Source organism: Cricetulus griseus, chromosome 2 (genome assembly GCF_003668045.3).
Source record: "Cricetulus griseus strain 17A/GY chromosome 2, alternate assembly CriGri-PICRH-1.0, whole genome shotgun sequence".
Classification (NCBI taxonomy): Eukaryota; Metazoa; Chordata; class Mammalia; order Rodentia; family Cricetidae; genus Cricetulus; species Cricetulus griseus.
In genome coordinates, this window is record NC_048595.1 from 20945456 (window position 1) to 20961943 (window position 16488).

The window sequence follows — 16488 nt, forward strand, 5'->3', positions numbered from 1 at the left end:
GGTCTTCACAGCTCCCTCAGCCTGCTAGGGTACCCTTTCATACTGCAAACCAACTTGCCTTGATCACAGTGGCCTCGTAATGGACAAACTCTGACTTGGTATGTCATACATCACTAGATGCAAACACTGGAGAGTAGAAAGACATTTCCCAAAACCTTTATTGACCCAATTACATTTCAAATCAAAGCATTTTTCAACCCAGGGTCCTCGGAGAGTTTCCTTTGTTGTCTGTCCTAGAATAAGCTCCGTAGAACAGACTGAACTTGAACTAAAGGTGTGCACCAAAAGTTGAAATGTATTAGCAAAAGCTCCGGCTTGCTTCCACATTGGTCTTGTCTTTTTCTGCAAAGGAAGTGTGATTCTGTGTTAGTTCTGGCCTCAGGCTTGATCCCCACCTCAAGCTTTTCCTAAGAGCTGGTCTCAGTCCCATATCCGCATTTCTCATCCATAGATGTCCACTCAGATTAGGTTTCATCCTGGACCAGTATCTGTGCTCCCTGTCTACCCCTCTTCACCAAACATCTTACTGGTTCAGGGGTAGCAGATGCTGTACTACTTAGGGGCAGGGCGCAATCCAGACTTTAACTTACACAACCAATCGCAGATCAAAAGTGTTGGGAACTTCACTGGTGACAAGGCTCTAAAAATAAACAAACCATTTCAGAAATCCAGGTGCTTAGTCAACAACACTACAAATGCCCAGAGACATCCTTAACTCCCTATCCCATTTTACCAAGACCCCAGACAGGCATGTATGAATCTGACCCAGTGCTCTATACCAGACGACATTGCTATAAGGCCAGTTTCAATGTGCTCTCCCTCCTTTACGACCACCAAGACCAGCATCAAGATCCGATGGGAAAGGGAACCGGAGGGTCAGGCAGTCTCAGACTGAAAGTTTACCTTAGTGAATTCAATGAGCACAGGCAGTCAGGCTGGCTTCTCAGACTTTTCCAAAAGCCTTGGGTGTAACCTGCAGGAGGAAAAAGCATTTTTGTGAATAGCCAGGGACACAACAGTGCCACAGGTACAGAGTCCCACCCAAGGCCCAAAATATATATAGGAAAGCCGAGTGGCAGCTGCAGGCACTGTGCTGGCCTGGGCTGTCAAAGTCTCTCCAGTTACTCTGGCATGCAGTTGGAGAGTCCATGACCACAACCAGCCATAGCCCTTGGGAACATGCTGTATATTTCTCACCAGGCAAGCTCAACTATCACCATACTCACCAGGCACCACTTTAGCAATGCAGTAGCCACATCTTCTGGTCTCCTTACCACCACCACCTCCATGGAGTCTTCATCTGGCACAGCTAAGAACACAATTATACACAAGAATCATACATTCCCTGCACGTGATCCTCAGTAACTGCCCGTGTTACAGGGAATGTGAGCCCAGGACATGGCTATTCCCCCACACGTTCCACAGGTGAACATACTTGCAACTGCACTCGGATGTTCAGCAAACTACTCCCAAGTCCTGTTTTACTAACTCCACATTAAAAGACATTTTGTTGGCCTGTATAGCACATTTAAGATGATGTCAATGAAGGTCTCTAGATACATCTAAGAAATCTCAAGGTGGAGCTGTCTTTTCCCAAAATGTTGCAGATCAGTTACAGTAAACTGAACCACGACCGTCAAGGAAAACTTTCTCTGGGCCTCCTTTTTGACCACAGCAGCTATGCAGAAGCAGCTGTAGCTTCGATAAGGGCCTCAGGCAGTGATGGGGATTACAAGACCTTAATCCCACCAACCACCTGGTTTGTAGCAGAAAACGAAACGCTTGTCTACTAGAGACATCAAAAAAATAAAGCAATCCTGAGCAATCACTCGACTACCCCTGTAGTTCAATACATAAAAACCTTAAACATTGAGACAGGTTCTTGACTAATAGAGTCACAAAAGTTCTCTGTTAACTTGCCATAGATATTAAAATGGCCGCTTGTGCAGTCAGAAATCGAGCAAGCTCGGGAGGCAGAGCCAGGCCGATAGGCGTTCTAGGCCAGCCTGGTCTACAGTGAGAAACGCTGGCGGTGCACGTGAGGGGTAAAAAAAACATATTCCCGAAAAAGGCCTAATCTATGGTTGAGTTTAGGGATCACGTAGCACGGGCCAAAATCCAAGAACTAGACCAACACCTTGTATCTGCTAGAGTAAAATTCCGGGAACCCTTAGCGAGTTATTAGGCCAAGAGAGTCCCTCAAGTCGCTGTCACAGGGCCTTTTCCGTGGGCGACATCCCACAAGGTCATCGCACCCAAGCAGCCCGCTCTTGCGGCTCCCATGCCCCACCTCTAAACCATGGTGCGCGTCACTCACCCGAGCAAGGGCGCGGTAAGCAGGCCGCCGACTATCTCCGCGCAGACGGCCACCGTGTAGGCCTCCACCGTCCCGACGGCGGCAGGTTGCGCATTCCGCAGCCTTTGGGGAAGCATCCGGAGAGTGCGGTCTCAGGGCAGGGGGCTGTGGAGGGGATGGGACGACGTAGACGGCAACTCTGCAAGGAGAAAAGCACGCGGGTGCAGGCAGAAAGGCCGAGCCGGGGCCTGCAGCACGCTTATATACGCTCGCGCGGCCGCGCCTGCGCCCTCCGCCCGCTGCGCCTGCGCCCGCCTCTGGCCGCACGGTCCCTCTGGGAAATGTAGTCCCCGCGCACCACCTGATCCCCTTCTGAGCCGGCCCTGATCGAGGAGTATTGAGGCTTCCATCCCAGCCACAGCAAACTGGACTCACACCCAAGACCCGCTGCCGTCCCTGCGGCGAATCTTAGAAAGGATTCTCCACTCCGAGCGTCCTGGGATGCTGGAGGGAGTGGCGGGAAGAGTTAGCGCCCTGGCTTGCCAGAGTGGGTAGAGGGCTTCATGAGGGAGGCTATTTATTCATTCATTCATTTATTCATTTAGTTTTTCGAGACAGGGTTCCTCTGTGGCTTTGGAGCCTGTCCTGGAACTCGCTCCCTAGACCAGGCTGGTCTCGAACTCCCAGAGATCCTCCTGCCTCTGCCTCCCGAGTGCTGGGATTAAAGGCGTGCGCCACCACCGCTGCCTACCTTGTTTTTTAAGACAGGGTCTCTGACTGGCTCAGAGTTCGTCAAGTAGAGTAGGATAGTGCCCCAGATACCTTCCTGTTTCCTCCTCCCAGTACTAGGATGACAAGTTCTGGGGATGGAATTCAGGTCCTTAAGTTTGCGTGACAAGCACTTTATCAGCTAAGATACCACTCCAGCCCCTGTATGTCTTTCTCTGCCTTCCTCATGAGAATGGGAGCTCTCCAAGAACAAGAACGTTGCCTCTGTCCTCTCTGTGCTTGCTGTATGTGTGCTACAATATAAAAGATAGGATTGGGGCTGGAGAGATGACTCAGAGGTTAAGAGCACTGGCTGCTCTTCCAGAGGTCCTGAGTTCAATTCCCAGCAACTAACCACATGGTGGCTCACAACCATCTGTAATGAGATCTGGTGCTCTCTTCTGGCCTGCAGGCTTACACGCAGACAGAACACTGTATACAGGATAAATAAATAAATAAATAAATAAATAAATAAGAATGGGCCAGAAAGAGTTTGGCAGGCAAAGAAATGTCAGTGCAACTCTATAACCTGAGTTCAATGGCCAGAACCCACATAAAGTTATGTTGGACAACAACATAAAGTTGTTCGCAAAGTTGTCTACTGGCCTCTGTGTGGATGTCTTGGCAGGAACACACACTAATAATAATAATAAAAATAAAGTATTTTAAAAGATAGACAACACTTACTGGAAAAATCACCCAGTGATGATTGGAGGGATGAAACTTGTCTGTGATTGCATAACCAGTAAGTGGCCTTGAACCACAGCCCAAATCTCCCCAGTGGAAATGTGCAGAGTCTTAGCTGCTGTGGTATACAGTTCTGTCTGAGCCACCTCGTGGAAATTTGCTTTAGCAGATGAGGAAGCAGGGCACAGGGAAGGGAAATGGCTAGCCCTTTGGGTAACACAGCATTATATATGACATGGGTCAGCTGACGTGCACTCTGGTGCCAGGTACAATCAGAGGCAGGCACATGACCCCAGCCCTAGCGGGAGTCTCTGAAACAAGGAAGTTCAAAGAATCTGATGCTGACACTGCACACAGACCAGGAGGGCTGACCAGGGTGCTGTACAGCCTGTCTTTGGGAGACCTCATTTCCAGCTGTTTCATGGAACTTGCCTAGCCATGCTGACTAGGATTACTTAGAGGTGTAATATAAATGGCTTTTTTGTTTCTTTGTTTAGAATCAGTGAGAAGAGGGCCATCAAGATGACTTATTGGGTAATGGCACTTGCTGCCAAGCCTGAAGACCTGAGTTCAATCCCTGGGTGCCTACAATGTAGAAGGAGAGAACCAACTCCTTCAAGTTGTCCTCTGACCTCCATATGTGTCCTGGTGCATGAGCCCACACACACACACACACACACACAAATAAGTAACCATAAGAAAAGGAAAAAGAGACTGGACGTTGGACACAGAGGCAGGCAGATGTTTGAGGCCAGCCTGGTCTACAAAGTGAGTTCCAGGACAGCTAGGGCTACACAGAGAAACGCTGTCTTGAAAAAGAATGAGAAGAACCCTGGGCTGTTCCCGATCAAAGATCTGTGTGTTAAGAAAATGAAATAATAAACAAAACTTCATCTTCAAAGCAAGTTCCAGGACAGTCAAGGCTCTTACACAGAGAAACCCTGACTCAACAAACCAAACTGAAACAAAACTTTAGGCTTGTATAGATTTGCCAGATGTTGACGTCTTCCTTCCTGAGTGACTTGAGCTTGTCATGTAACGTCTCCAAGATCAGTTTCTTCAACTATAAAAGTGGGCAGAATAACCACATACTCATAAGGCCGTGTGAGAAAGAAAACTGATCCAATGATGGTTTGCAACACGGAGGGCTTCCCTACCACCCCAATCCGCCTGCCTCTCCCTCCCGAGTGCTGGGATTAAAGGCGTGCACCGCCACTGCCAGGCTTCACCCCCAGTTTTCACAGCAAACTGGTAAGACTCAGAAGGATGATGGGAACTGAATAGAGAACAAACAAAGAGACTACAATTGCCTGGGACCAGTTACAACTCCAGCATTGATTCCTTAGGCTTCGGGAAGCCAGAATTAGATGCAGACATGTGACTTTACAGGAGCTTTTAATCTAAGTGGGACTCAAGACCTGGTTTTCTGACTTTTGTGTTGGGGCATCAAGAGATTTGTGAAGGTTGAGTCCCCACCACAGAAGCACTGTGACCCTCAAGTGACACTGTATGACCTGAGACAAGTCACACCTCTGAACTTTGGTCTCCCAAGCCCTAAAATAGACCACTAAAGCCAAATCTAAGTGATACCACCCAGAAACCATTTAGCCTCATGCTCGATTTTGTCTGCAAGACAGTTCCGTGCTCTAGGGTTACACTTTGTGTGTCTGGTCTCCTCTACTGGAGCACATGCAGCTGTGTCCGGGGCCGTGCTGTCCAGGCATAGCGGCTGTTGCTCATTTACTTTGACTCTTGAGCTGGTGAAGGCCCCAGGGAAGGCTAGTGAGACTCCAGGAAAGGGGAGCCTGGACAAGGAAATTGTCTGAACCAGGCACTTCCTATAGTGATGAGATGCCCTCCTGCCAACGTGCTAGGTGGTGATGGCACACACCTTTAGGCACGCAGAGGCAGGAGAATCTCTGTGAGTTTGAGGCCAGTCTGGTTTACAAAGTGAGTTCCAGGACAGCCAGAGCTACACAGAGAAAACCGGTCTCAAAAACAAATAAAAAGCATACACCAAAGTGTTATTTTGTTATGGGAGGGTGGGGTCGAGACAGGGTTTTTCTCTGCAACAGCCTTGGCTATATTGGAACTCGCAACAGAGATCCGCCTGCCCCTACCCCTGCCCCTGCCCCTGCCCCTGCCCTGCCCCTGCCCCTGCCCCTGCCCCTGCCCCTGCCCCTGCCTCTGCCTCTGCCTCCTGAGTGCTGGGATTAAAGGCCACCACCACCCGGGCACCACCGTGCTATTTTAATTCCTTTATCCTGTGAAGCAGAGGTTGTCACCGTCCCCATTTTACAGAGGGGATGATTTCCACCCTGACTACCAAGGATGGGTCTATCCGAACCAGGCTCCCCAGTCCGCTATTCCTCGAGGCTGTGCCAGGACCAGGGACCAGTAGGACGCGGAGGAGGGCCCCACAGGAGGGGCGGGGCCGTACTGTCCGAGGACAGCCGGGAGCCCAGATCCCATGGAGGCGGCAGGCTGCAGCTATCAATTCCGGATCGCTCTGCTCGGGGACGCCGCGGTGGGCAAGACGTCACTGCTGCAGCGCTACGTGGCGGGCTCTCGGGGGCCGGTGGAGCCGGAGCCCGAGCCCACTGTGGGCGTGGAGTTCTACAGCCGCGAGCTGCTGCTGCCCCCCGGGCTGCGGATCAAGCTGCAGCTCTGGGACACCGCGGGTCACGAGCGCTTCAGGTGCGGCGGGAAAGGGGAGGATCGCTGCCAGTCACCTGGGGGCGCCCACGCCTGCAGGTGCCAACTGCAGGGGCTCAAACAGGGATCCGTGGTTCCTACCCTGACAACTCAGGGTAGGAGCTCCTACTCAGCCATTCATCCTACAAATCCCACCGGGTGGGCCAAGCCCCCCAACTCCCGCAGGTGCTGTCACTGAGCCACACACCCCGCCCCCGCCCCCGCCCCGCGCCCTTACCCAGGAAATGCCAGCATACATAGGGGAATTTGCACTGAAACACTGAACTTCCCAGAGAGATGAATGCCAGGGTGCAGAGACAGCTCAAGGGGATGGGAAGGCAGGAAGACTAGTGTGGAGGCATGGGTGGGAATCAGAAACAGAACAGGCACGAAGAGGGGACAGGCCCCTTTCCCCCCACACCTCCTGTAATCCCCACAATTAGTTAGGAGGTGTGAAGGCGGAGGTCAGGGATTTGTGGCCCGCCCAGACCCTGTGAGACTTTGAATGCAGTGTGCTGGAATGGGGTGGGAAACCTGTGGATCTGGGGGGCGGGGGGAGGCTGACAGACATAAAGCTCTCCCAATTTCCCCCTGCCCCGCAGGTGCATCACCCGATCCTTCTACCGGAACCTGGTGGGCGTTCTGTTGGTCTTTGATGTGACCAACAGGGAGTCCTTTGAACACATCCAGGCTTGGCACCAGGAGGTCGTATCCTCTCAGGGCCCTGACAAGGTGATCTTCCTACTGATTGGTCACAAGTGCGACCTGAGCACCAGATGTGTCTCCACCCAGGAGGCAGAGGAGCTGGCTGCCTCGCTGGGCATGGCCTTCATGGAGACCTCGGCCAAAAGTAACTGCAATGTGGACCTGGCCTTTGACACTGTCACCAGTGCCATCGAACAGGCCCTACAGCAGGGGGACATCAAGCTGGAAGAGAACTGGGCAGGTGTCCGGCTCCTCCACAGAGCCCCCTGTCCCAGATCCCCCAGCAGCAGAAAGCAGGACTCAGGCCCATGCCAGTGTTGACTCTGGGAGAGAATGGGTTCAAGTGGTGCCAGCCTCGGGTGCCCCAGTGACACTGGAGGGCAAATGACAAAAAGACAACTGTCTCCTGACACGCTCCTGCCTTCTAATTCTTGGCATTCTTTTCTTTGTCGGGATTGAACAGGGTTTGGCTAGCTGCAAACACACTCAGCACTTTTATAATTTATAGTTTTAGAATGGATCTTGCTAACTTGCCCAGGTTGGCTTCGAACCTCAGCCTCTTGAGTGATAGAGATTACAGAAATGTTTCCACTAGGCCAGGATCTCTCCTGGGTTTTTAGTTCTGAGCACAATGCCTTTCTAGAGAAAAAGAAATCTAAGTATACAACTGAATGTCATTTAGCCTAAGTTTCCTTTTCCCTGGGTGTGATGTGGCAGTACACAAACGCTTGTAATCCCCAAACTTGGGAGGCAGAGGCAGGATCAGGAATTCAAGAACATTCCCAGTTTCGGAGGGTTCAAGGCCAGCCTGGGTTCCATGAGATTATTGCAAAAAGTAAGAATAAAAACGTTTTACAATTTCTTTTTTAATTCCACTGCACAGGGAGATTGAGACTTCGTAAGGGACGGGCTTGCTCTCTCCCAGTCTGCCTCACTGACAGCTGGTATCATTCATGCTTCTGGGTTCTTTTCCTGGCTTCAACATGGTCACTTCTGGCCGAATTCCTGGACTGGAAGACAGCTTCCCAGCATCTGTCCACTGCTTGGCTGCTGAGGTAGTGAGGGGGAATTCCAGCACAAGCTTGGCTTAGTGCTTCCCCAGCCCTTAGAATAGCAGGAGTCTGGCCTTAGCATGTGTCACGTCTCATGGTTCCAACCCCAAGCTCAGTGACTAGAGTTGAATTCTGGGGTTGGCCATGAATGAGCTTGTAGACTTATCGGACACAAGGTAGACAACATGGAGTGTCACCAGGGTCTTGGATGACTGACTCTGGCTTACTGCACTACCTGGAACCTGCTCACCCTTAGGGCCACCCACACCCAACATCTTGCCTAGGAGGATGGTGTTAAAGAACTTGTGTTCTTCAAGGCATAGAAGCCCAAACTTTTAACCTCAGTACTGAGGAGGCAAAGGTAGGTGGATCTCTGAGTTTGAGGTCAGCCTGATTTACACAGTAAGTTCCAGGCCAGCTTGAACTGAGCTACACAGTGAGATACTATCAAACCAAAGCAAAACAAACAATAACAACCACAAAAAAGGTGGCAGGGCAGGGCTGGAGAGAAGGCTCAATTCAGAGCATTTGTTATCATTGTAGAGTAATAGTTCAATTCTCAGCAACTACATGGTGGGTCACAACCATCCATCACTCCAGTTCCAGGGATTCTGATATCCTTGTCTAGCCTCCAAGGACATAGATATGAATGTGGTACACATACACACTTGCTGGCAAGACATTCATACAGGGGGCTGGAGAGATTGCCCAGGGTTGAAAGCACTGGTTGCTCTTCCAGTTGACCAGGTTCAATTCCCAGCACCCACATGGCAGCTCACAACTGTCTAACTCCAGTCCTAGGCCTGCCTCTGCCTCCCAATTGCTGGGGCTAAACACATGCACCACTACTGCCTGGAAAAAAATTATTTTTTTTTAAAAAAGGAGTGAGCTACACTTCATGTTAAAAAAAATACACATAAAAGTAAATAAACCTAGCCGGGCGATGGTAGTGCATGCCTTTAATCCCAGCACTTGGGAGGCAGAGGCAGGCGGATCTCTGTGAGTACAAGGCCAGCCTGGTCTCCAGAGCGAGTGCCAGGATAGGCTCCAAAGCAATACAGAGAAACCCTGTCTCAAAAAACTAACTAACTAACTAAATAAATAAATAAATAAACCTAAGTTAAAACAAAAGAAAACAAAAACCAGCAGGGCAGTGGTGGCACATGCCTTTAGTCCCAGCACTCAGGAGGCAGAGGCAGAACTCTGTGAGTTCGAGACCAGTTTGGTCTACAAGAGCTAGTTCCAGGACAGCCTCCAAAGCCACAGAGAAACCCTGTCTCACAAAACCAAAAAAAAAAAAAAAAAAAGCAAAAACAAACAAAAACCTTGCTTTATAATACTAGGCACTGTAGCACATGTCTTTATATATACATACCAAATCACACAGGCAGAGACAGAAGGGGCAAAAGTTCAAAGTCATCCTCAATTACATATTGAGTTTGAAAGTTTGAGGCCTAATTGTGCATGGTAGCAAATGCCTTTAATCCCAGCACTTGGGAGGCAGAAGCAGGAGGATCTCTGTGAGTTCGAGGCCAGCCTGGTATACAATTGAGTTCCAGAACAGCCAGAGCTACACAGAGAAGCCCTGTCTCAAAAACAAGAAAAATAGAGACTCAGACTTGCAAGGGGACCCGTAGGCCAGAATGGCCAAGGGCGATTGTGGAGGATTCCTAGCAGAGCTGGCTCTGATGCTGAGTGCCGGTCAGAGTTGCAGAGGCATCTCCATGGATGTAATTGTGCCAGCAGGCACGAGCAGGGTATGAGCACTTGGGGCCAGCAACAACCCCCACTTTTGTTTTGTTTTCTTTGTGTTTGTCTGTTTTGGGCTTACTTTTTTCTGTTTTCTTTTGGTTTTGGCTTGTTTTAGGCAAGATTTATGGCCGGCCTGGAAAGTGCTATGTAAACCAGGTTAGTCCCTAACTCTCTATGGTTTTCTTTCAGCTGCCTCTGGACTGCAGGAATTAAAGTGACACTCACTGTGTAGCCCAGGCGGCCTTAGCTTGTGCCACCTTGACCAAGTGACCTGCCATTCTTTTCAGAATGTATCAGAATGGAAGCTTATCAGCCTCCAGCTTCCACCAGTCCCAAGGCTGAAAATGCTGTAAGATAATGTCTGAGTCTGGGCTGGTGCCTCTGATGCCAGCAAAAGAATCACTGCCAATGTGAGACCACAGTTCCCAGCCAGACAGGGTTACCTAGCACAATTCTCTCTCTCTCTCTCTCTCTCTCTCTCTCTCTCTCTCTCTCTCTCTCTCTCTCTCTCTCTCTCTCTCCAGCTGCCGAATGGGAATACCAAGTTTTGGCCTTCAGGGCTGTTGTGAGACTGACATGGTGTGACCTCTTCTCACAGGTGGCCTCACACCTATGGACCTTCTGTGGCTGAGGGACTTATCTGTAATATCACAGTAACCTCTCCAAGTCTAGGAGTCCTGACTACTTTATAGACGGACTCTATCTGCCATGACCAGTCAGGGAAACTGACATGGTTGAATTGGAGAACCCAGGCCCATCCCACATTCCTGCAGCCAGCCCCCGGGTGTGTTCTGCCTCATCCACCAAGGCTCTGCCCAGCCCTGGAACTGCACAGATGTGAGGAAATCCGAGACTCCGTGGCTCCAGCGGGTGCGAGCCTGTGTGATGAAGATGCAGCCCGCAACATGCAGCCTCCCCTCCCTCTACCATGTGGGCTGTGTCCCCTCTGGAGGGCTTCAGGTCTTCCCTGTGATCCTGCACCCACCTCAAAAGAGTCTTTTGCTTTTGCTTCCAGGGTCCTTGTGCATGTGCTCTTCCCCAAGACCTAGAGGGTGTGGTCTTATTCTCGTTCCCTTCCTTCCACCATCTTCCCATGTCTCTCCCTTCTTGTCCTTATTGTCTTCCTCCTGCTCCTTCTTGGACAGGATTTTATGTATCTGAGGCTGGTTTCAAACTTAAAAGTCCTGGTAGAGGTGACCTTTAACTCCCAATGCTTCCACCACAGGCTCCCAACTGCTGGGATCACAGGCATGCACCAACCTACCTAGTCAAACCCAGGGCCCGGTGCATGCTGGGCAAGCACTCTAGCAACTGAGCTACAATTCCAGGTGTTTGTTTTTTGAGACAGGAGCTCACTAAGTAGGCCTGGAACAGAACTCACGGCAGTTCTCCTGCCTTTGTCTCCTCAGTGCTGAAATTACAGACACATGCCACTGTACATAGCTATTGAGGCCTTGTCTTTCCTAACTCCACTAAAACCTTAATTTTAGTTTTCCCCTCCTTTTCCTGGTCCACCCCATACAGATATGGGGAGCCTCTTCATGATGGCTTCCTAGTCCTAGGTGGTCCTTCCGTCTTCAGCACTTACGCTGTTGTTACAGTCAGCTACACACACACACACACACACACACACACACACACACACACACACACACACTGCTTTTAGTGAATTTCTCCTCAGAAGACTCCTTCAAGGTTTCTCCTTTATATTTATTCCAAACAACTACTGGCAACATCCCAACTAGCCCTTTTCTGTCTGTTTCCAACTCCAGCACACACCCCAGAACCCTAGGCAATGCGTGACAGGCATGCCAGCCTTTGCCTAAAACTTCACTGGCCTCTGTCTGGGCAGTGGATCACAGACTTCTGCTTCACATGTCAATCTTTGTTTTGTTTTGTCCTTTTTGGTTTTTTGAGACAGGGTCTCTCTATATTCCACTGGATAGCCTGGAACTTACTATGTAGACCAGGCTGATCTACTGGCCTCTGCCTCCTAGGCATGTGCCACTACTCCTAACCAATATGCCAGTCTTTTAAAATATTATTATTTAGGACAGGGTTTCTTTATGTAACAGCCCTGGCTGTCCTGGAACTCACTATGCAGACTGTCTGGCCTCTAACTCACCGAGAACTGACTATCTCTACCCTACCTCTCCAGTTTTTGTTTTGTTTTCCCCACACAGGGTTTCTCTATGTAGCTTTGGAGCCTATCCTGGCACTCACTCTGGAGACCAGGCTGGCCTCCAACTCAGAGATCCGCCTGCCTCTGCCTCCCTCTTTCCTCCCGAGTGCTGGGATTAAAGGTGTGCGTCACCAAAGCCCGGCCATACCCAGCTTTTTGTTTATTTATTTTGAGACAGGGTCTCATTGAGCTTACTATGTAGACCAGGCTGTTGTTTTTTTGTTTTTGTTTTTTCAAGACAGGGTTTCTCTGTGTAGCTCTGGATGTCCTGGAACTCACTCTATAGACCAGTCTGGCCTCAAACTCACAAAGATCTGCTTGCCTCTGTCTCCCACGTGCCACCACGGCCAGCATACAGGCTCTTCTTCAGCTCACAGAGATCCGCCTGCCTCTGCCTCCTGAGCACTGGGATTAAGTGGGTTCACACTATGCCCCTTCATTTATTTCTGTGTATGTGTGAATGTCTGCTTGTATGTCTGTGTACCGTGTACATGCAGTGCCAAGGAGGCCAGAAGAGGGCATCAGACTGGAGTTACAGAGGTGTGAGCTGTCATGTGTGGGAGCTGGGAAGCAAACCAGGATCCTCTGGCCATCTTTCCGGTCCCTGTATACCAATCTTTCCTTCTTTCTTTCTTTCTTTCTTTCTTTCTTTCTTTCTTTCTTTCTTTCTTTCTTTCTTTCTTTCTTCCGGTCCCTGTATACCAATCTTTCCTTCCTTCCTTCCTTCCTTCCTTCCTTCCTTCCTTCCTTCCTTCCTTTCTTTCTTTCTTTCTTTTTCTAGACAGGGTTTCTCTGTATTGCTTTGGAACCTGTCCTGGCACTCACTCTGTAGACCAGGCTGGCCTGGAATTCAGAGATTCACCTGCCTCTGCCTCCCCAGCACTGGGATTAAAGGTGTGTGCCACTAACGCCTGGCTGCGTTTCTTTTTTTTAAGGATGTATTTATTATGTATACAGTGTTTTGCCTGCATGCCAGAAGGGGTACCAGATCTCATTAGAGATGGTTGTAAGTCACCATGCGGTTGCTGAGAATTGAACTCAGGACCTCTGGAAAAGCAGCCAGTGCTCTGAGCCATGTCTCCAGCCCACCTACATACCAACCTTGAATATCAGAATCTCTCTTGAGTTTATTTTTGGGGGCTGTGTGTGTTTATGTATGGGGGCTGGGAGGGGGGTCAAAGTTTTATCCAGCACCACAATCAAAAAAGATTACATCTATAATCTTAGCTGCTCAGTAGGCTGAAGCAGGAAGCTCTGAGTTTGATTTCTATCACTGCAAATAAACAAATAAATAATAAATTAAAATAAAGCAACAAAAATCTAGTAAGAAATCTCAAACAAAATGTCCTAGACCAAATTGCTCATCTTGGTTCATCTGCAAATAACTTGCCATTAGCAGCTCTGAACAAGCAGCCGGCCCCACAGAAGTTTTCTGTAATGGCGATTCTTCATCAAATATTTTTGGTAAGATATTTCAAATACCTTTTAAAATATATTTATTTAGGCTAAGCATCTTGATGCATGCCTTTAATCCCAGCACTTGGGAGGCAGAGCCTGGTCTCCATAGTTAGTTCCAGGACAGCCAGGGCTGCATAGCAAATCCAAAATTATTTATCTAGGGCCGAAGAAACAACATGTTTTCCCAGAGGACTCAAATTGAATTCCCAGCACCCATACAGTACCTCACAGACATCTCTAACTCTAGTTCCAGGGGATCTGAGGTCCTCTTCTGTCTTCCATGGACACTGCATGCCCATGGTGCACAAACATTCAGGCAAAGATCCATATGAATACAGTTTCGTTTTGTTTTGAAGTTTCTTTTTTTTTTTTAAGAATTTAAACTTTATTTTGAAGATTTATTTATTTAGTTATTATGTATACCGTGTTCTGCCTGCATGTATGCCTGCATGGCAGAAGAGGGCACCAGATCTCATTACAGATGGTTCTGAGCCACCATGTGGTTGCTGGGAATTGAACTCAGGACCTCTGGAAGAGCGGCCAGTGCTCTTAACCTCTGAGCCATCTCTTCAGCCCCCTACATATACAGTTTTAAAAATACTTACTTATATTATTGTCTGCCTGCCTCTCTCCCTCCACCTTTACATGAATTCTATGGGTTGAACTTAGGTTGACAGGTTTGCATGGCACTTTATCCACTGAGCCAGCCAGCCAGCCTCAAACACCTTTTGGGAAACACTTTGCTCCTTTGCATGGCTACAACTGCTCCACTAAGACACCCAGCTCTGTTCACCTTAGTTCTTTTGGAGAAACGCTTGACACTGACACTCCACAACTCCATCTTCCACAGAGCCAAGGGTACTTCCCCCCTTCCCTTCAGCTGAATTCTTTTTTCTGATGTCTATTCACTCTAGGCGGGGCAACCAAGAATGGGAACAATTCCACCCCACCCAAGTCTGTCTTGGTGAACCAATGAGTTTATTGGGCTTACTTACAGGAACATGGGTGACCCCCAAACAGTTACATCCCAACATGGTGACAACCTCCCCAAACCAACAGGGATGGCACGTTCCTCCTTCAGTTGGCCTTCCACACTCTGTATTCTCAGCATCCCCAAGACCATCTGTAGCTGGGGCAGAATTCTATGAAGCTTTTGGGGAGGTAGGTTAGAATCCAGATGAGCAGGTGTTGGTGGTGCACGCCTTTAATCCCAGCACTCGGGAGGGAGAGGCAGGCAGATCTCTGTGAGTTCGAGACCAGCCTGGTCTCCAAGAGCTAGTTCCAGGACAGCCTCCAAAGCCACAGAGAAACCCTGTCTCAAAAAAAAAACCAAAAAAAAAAACAAAAAAAAAAAAAAAAAAAAAAAAAAAGAAATGCTGGACATGGGGACTGGAGAGATGGCTCAGAGGTTAAGAGCACTGGCTGCTCTTCCAGAGGTCCTGAGTTCAATTCCCAGCAACCACATGGTGGCTCACAACCATCTGTAATGAGATCTGGTGCCCTCTTCTGGTGTGCAGATATACATGGAAGCAGAATGTCGTATACATAATAACTAAAATCTTTAAAAAAAATGCTGGACATGGTGGTACACACTTGTAATCCCAGTGCTGGAGAGGGAGAGACACAAGAATCCTGGGGGCTTGTTGGCCAGTCAGTTTAGCCTAATCGGTATGTTCAAATCCAAGGAGAGATGCAAAGTGGAGAGATGACATTCCTAAGGATGACACCTGAGGTTTTTCTTTGGCCTCCACATACATGTGTATATGTGCACATGTGAGCACACATGCACACGCACACACACAGGCATATATACACAGATGGTATTGACCATGATATGCCTAGAAGACCATGCCCCACAACACCCCCTCCAACACCTTTTCCACACTGCAATAGTAGCAGAGGCAGCACCAGCCATATCATCGTGTCTAATGCAATCTTTCCCAAGTCTCAACAGTTAAGAAAGACACTGGTCAAGTGAGTGTGGTAGGAAGCCAAGAACAGCCTGCGGCCAACACAGCTCATGGAATAAGGGTTCCAAATGCCTGAGATGGCAGGATGAAGCCACACCTGAGTCTGAGGGCTGCCTGCCCCATACTCCTTTCTTCCATCTGGAGGTGCTCTCTTCTAACCTAACCCTGACCCTTTCTTCCATCTGGAGATTCTATCTTCTAACCTAACCCTGACCCTTTCTTGCATCTGGAGGTTCTATCTTCTAACCTAACCCTGACCCTTTCTTGCATCTGGAGGTGCTCTCTTCTAACCTTGCACCTGGTGTGGCTCCCATCTTGATGCACCATTTACAATTTTTAAGTGCTGGAATTAATGCCAGGACCTTGCTATATTAAGCATGGGCTCTACTCCCTAGCTCCAGGTATACTGCCTTCTTAGGCCACTGAGCCTTTGCATGTCCCATTACTGTATAAAATGCTCCAATGGCTCGTTACTTCTGGACAAAGGCCACTCATTGCTGAAACCTGTGAACTGCGTCCCATTCCTCTTCCCATTCCTCTTCCTTTCCCACCTGTGACCCTAGCCTTTGTCGAGTTTGCCTTGCTCTGATGGCAGCATACCTGGGTTTTAATTCATTATTGTGGCTCTTGCCTAGCAGAGGCTTGGGTACAACTTTCAGAGGTACAGCTCCTCAATGGGCTGACAGGACAATAAGACTGACACAGAGGAAGCAACCTACCTGTCACATGGCTGATCAAGAACTGACAGCTTATGAATACCTCACTTCTGTCCATTGTACGTCCCCAATTCCCTTGTCTCTTTCTGTCGACAGAGCTCTCAAGAGTCATTCCAGATTCCTTCTTGGCTTCTGGAGCCAGTGACTTTTTCCTCAGTGGGAACCTTCTGCTGTTTGAAGTCCTTGACAGAACATCCTTTGAATACAT

The 16488-nt window shown here is 49.0% G+C and overlaps 1 protein-coding gene, 1 long non-coding RNA gene and 4 other non-coding genes across 6 annotated transcripts; 1 reads left to right on the top strand and 5 right to left on the bottom strand.

Moving 5' to 3' along the window:
* Positions 1 to 140: 140 nt before the first annotated feature.
* Positions 141 to 2543, bottom strand: LOC103161784. Its single transcript, XR_003482049.2, has 5 exons — positions 2318 to 2543; positions 1227 to 1309; positions 904 to 973; positions 591 to 640; positions 141 to 342 (listed from the first exon to the last, which is right to left on the bottom strand). It is a non-coding gene; the product is annotated as an uncharacterized LOC103161784 (long non-coding RNA).
* Positions 413 to 486, bottom strand: LOC113833927. Its single transcript, XR_003482114.1, has one exon. It is a non-coding gene; the product is annotated as a small nucleolar RNA SNORD99 (small nucleolar RNA).
* On the bottom strand, positions 749 to 877 carry LOC113833918. Its single transcript, XR_003482107.1, has one exon. It is a non-coding gene; the product is annotated as a small nucleolar RNA SNORA61 (small nucleolar RNA).
* On the bottom strand, positions 1056 to 1185 carry LOC113833916. The gene has a single exon (XR_003482105.1). It is a non-coding gene; the product is annotated as a small nucleolar RNA SNORA44 (small nucleolar RNA).
* On the bottom strand, positions 1582 to 1715 carry LOC113833915. The gene has a single exon (XR_003482104.1). It is a non-coding gene; the product is annotated as a small nucleolar RNA SNORA16B/SNORA16A family (small nucleolar RNA).
* Positions 2544 to 6186: 3643 nt separating the features above from the next.
* On the top strand, positions 6187 to 7562 carry Rab42 (RAB42, member RAS oncogene family). The gene is made up of 2 exons (XM_027399501.2): positions 6187 to 6448; positions 7048 to 7562. The coding sequence occupies exons 1-2, from the start codon at positions 6222 to 6224 to the stop codon at positions 7469 to 7471; spliced, it is 651 nt and encodes a 216-aa protein (XP_027255302.1). The 5' UTR covers positions 6187 to 6221; the 3' UTR covers positions 7472 to 7562.
* Positions 7563 to 16488: the final 8926 nt, after the last annotated feature.

Bases quoted from the DNA above. Each gene is read 5' to 3' on its own strand.
- Rab42 (XM_027399501.2), top strand. From the start codon at position 6,222: ATGGAGGCGGCAGGCTGCAGCTATCAATTCCGGATCGCTCTGCTCGGG. The intron at 6,449-7,047 runs GTGCGGCGGGAA...CCTGCCCCGCAG, and splicing joins GCGGGTCACGAGCGCTTCAG to GTGCATCACCCGATCCTTCT.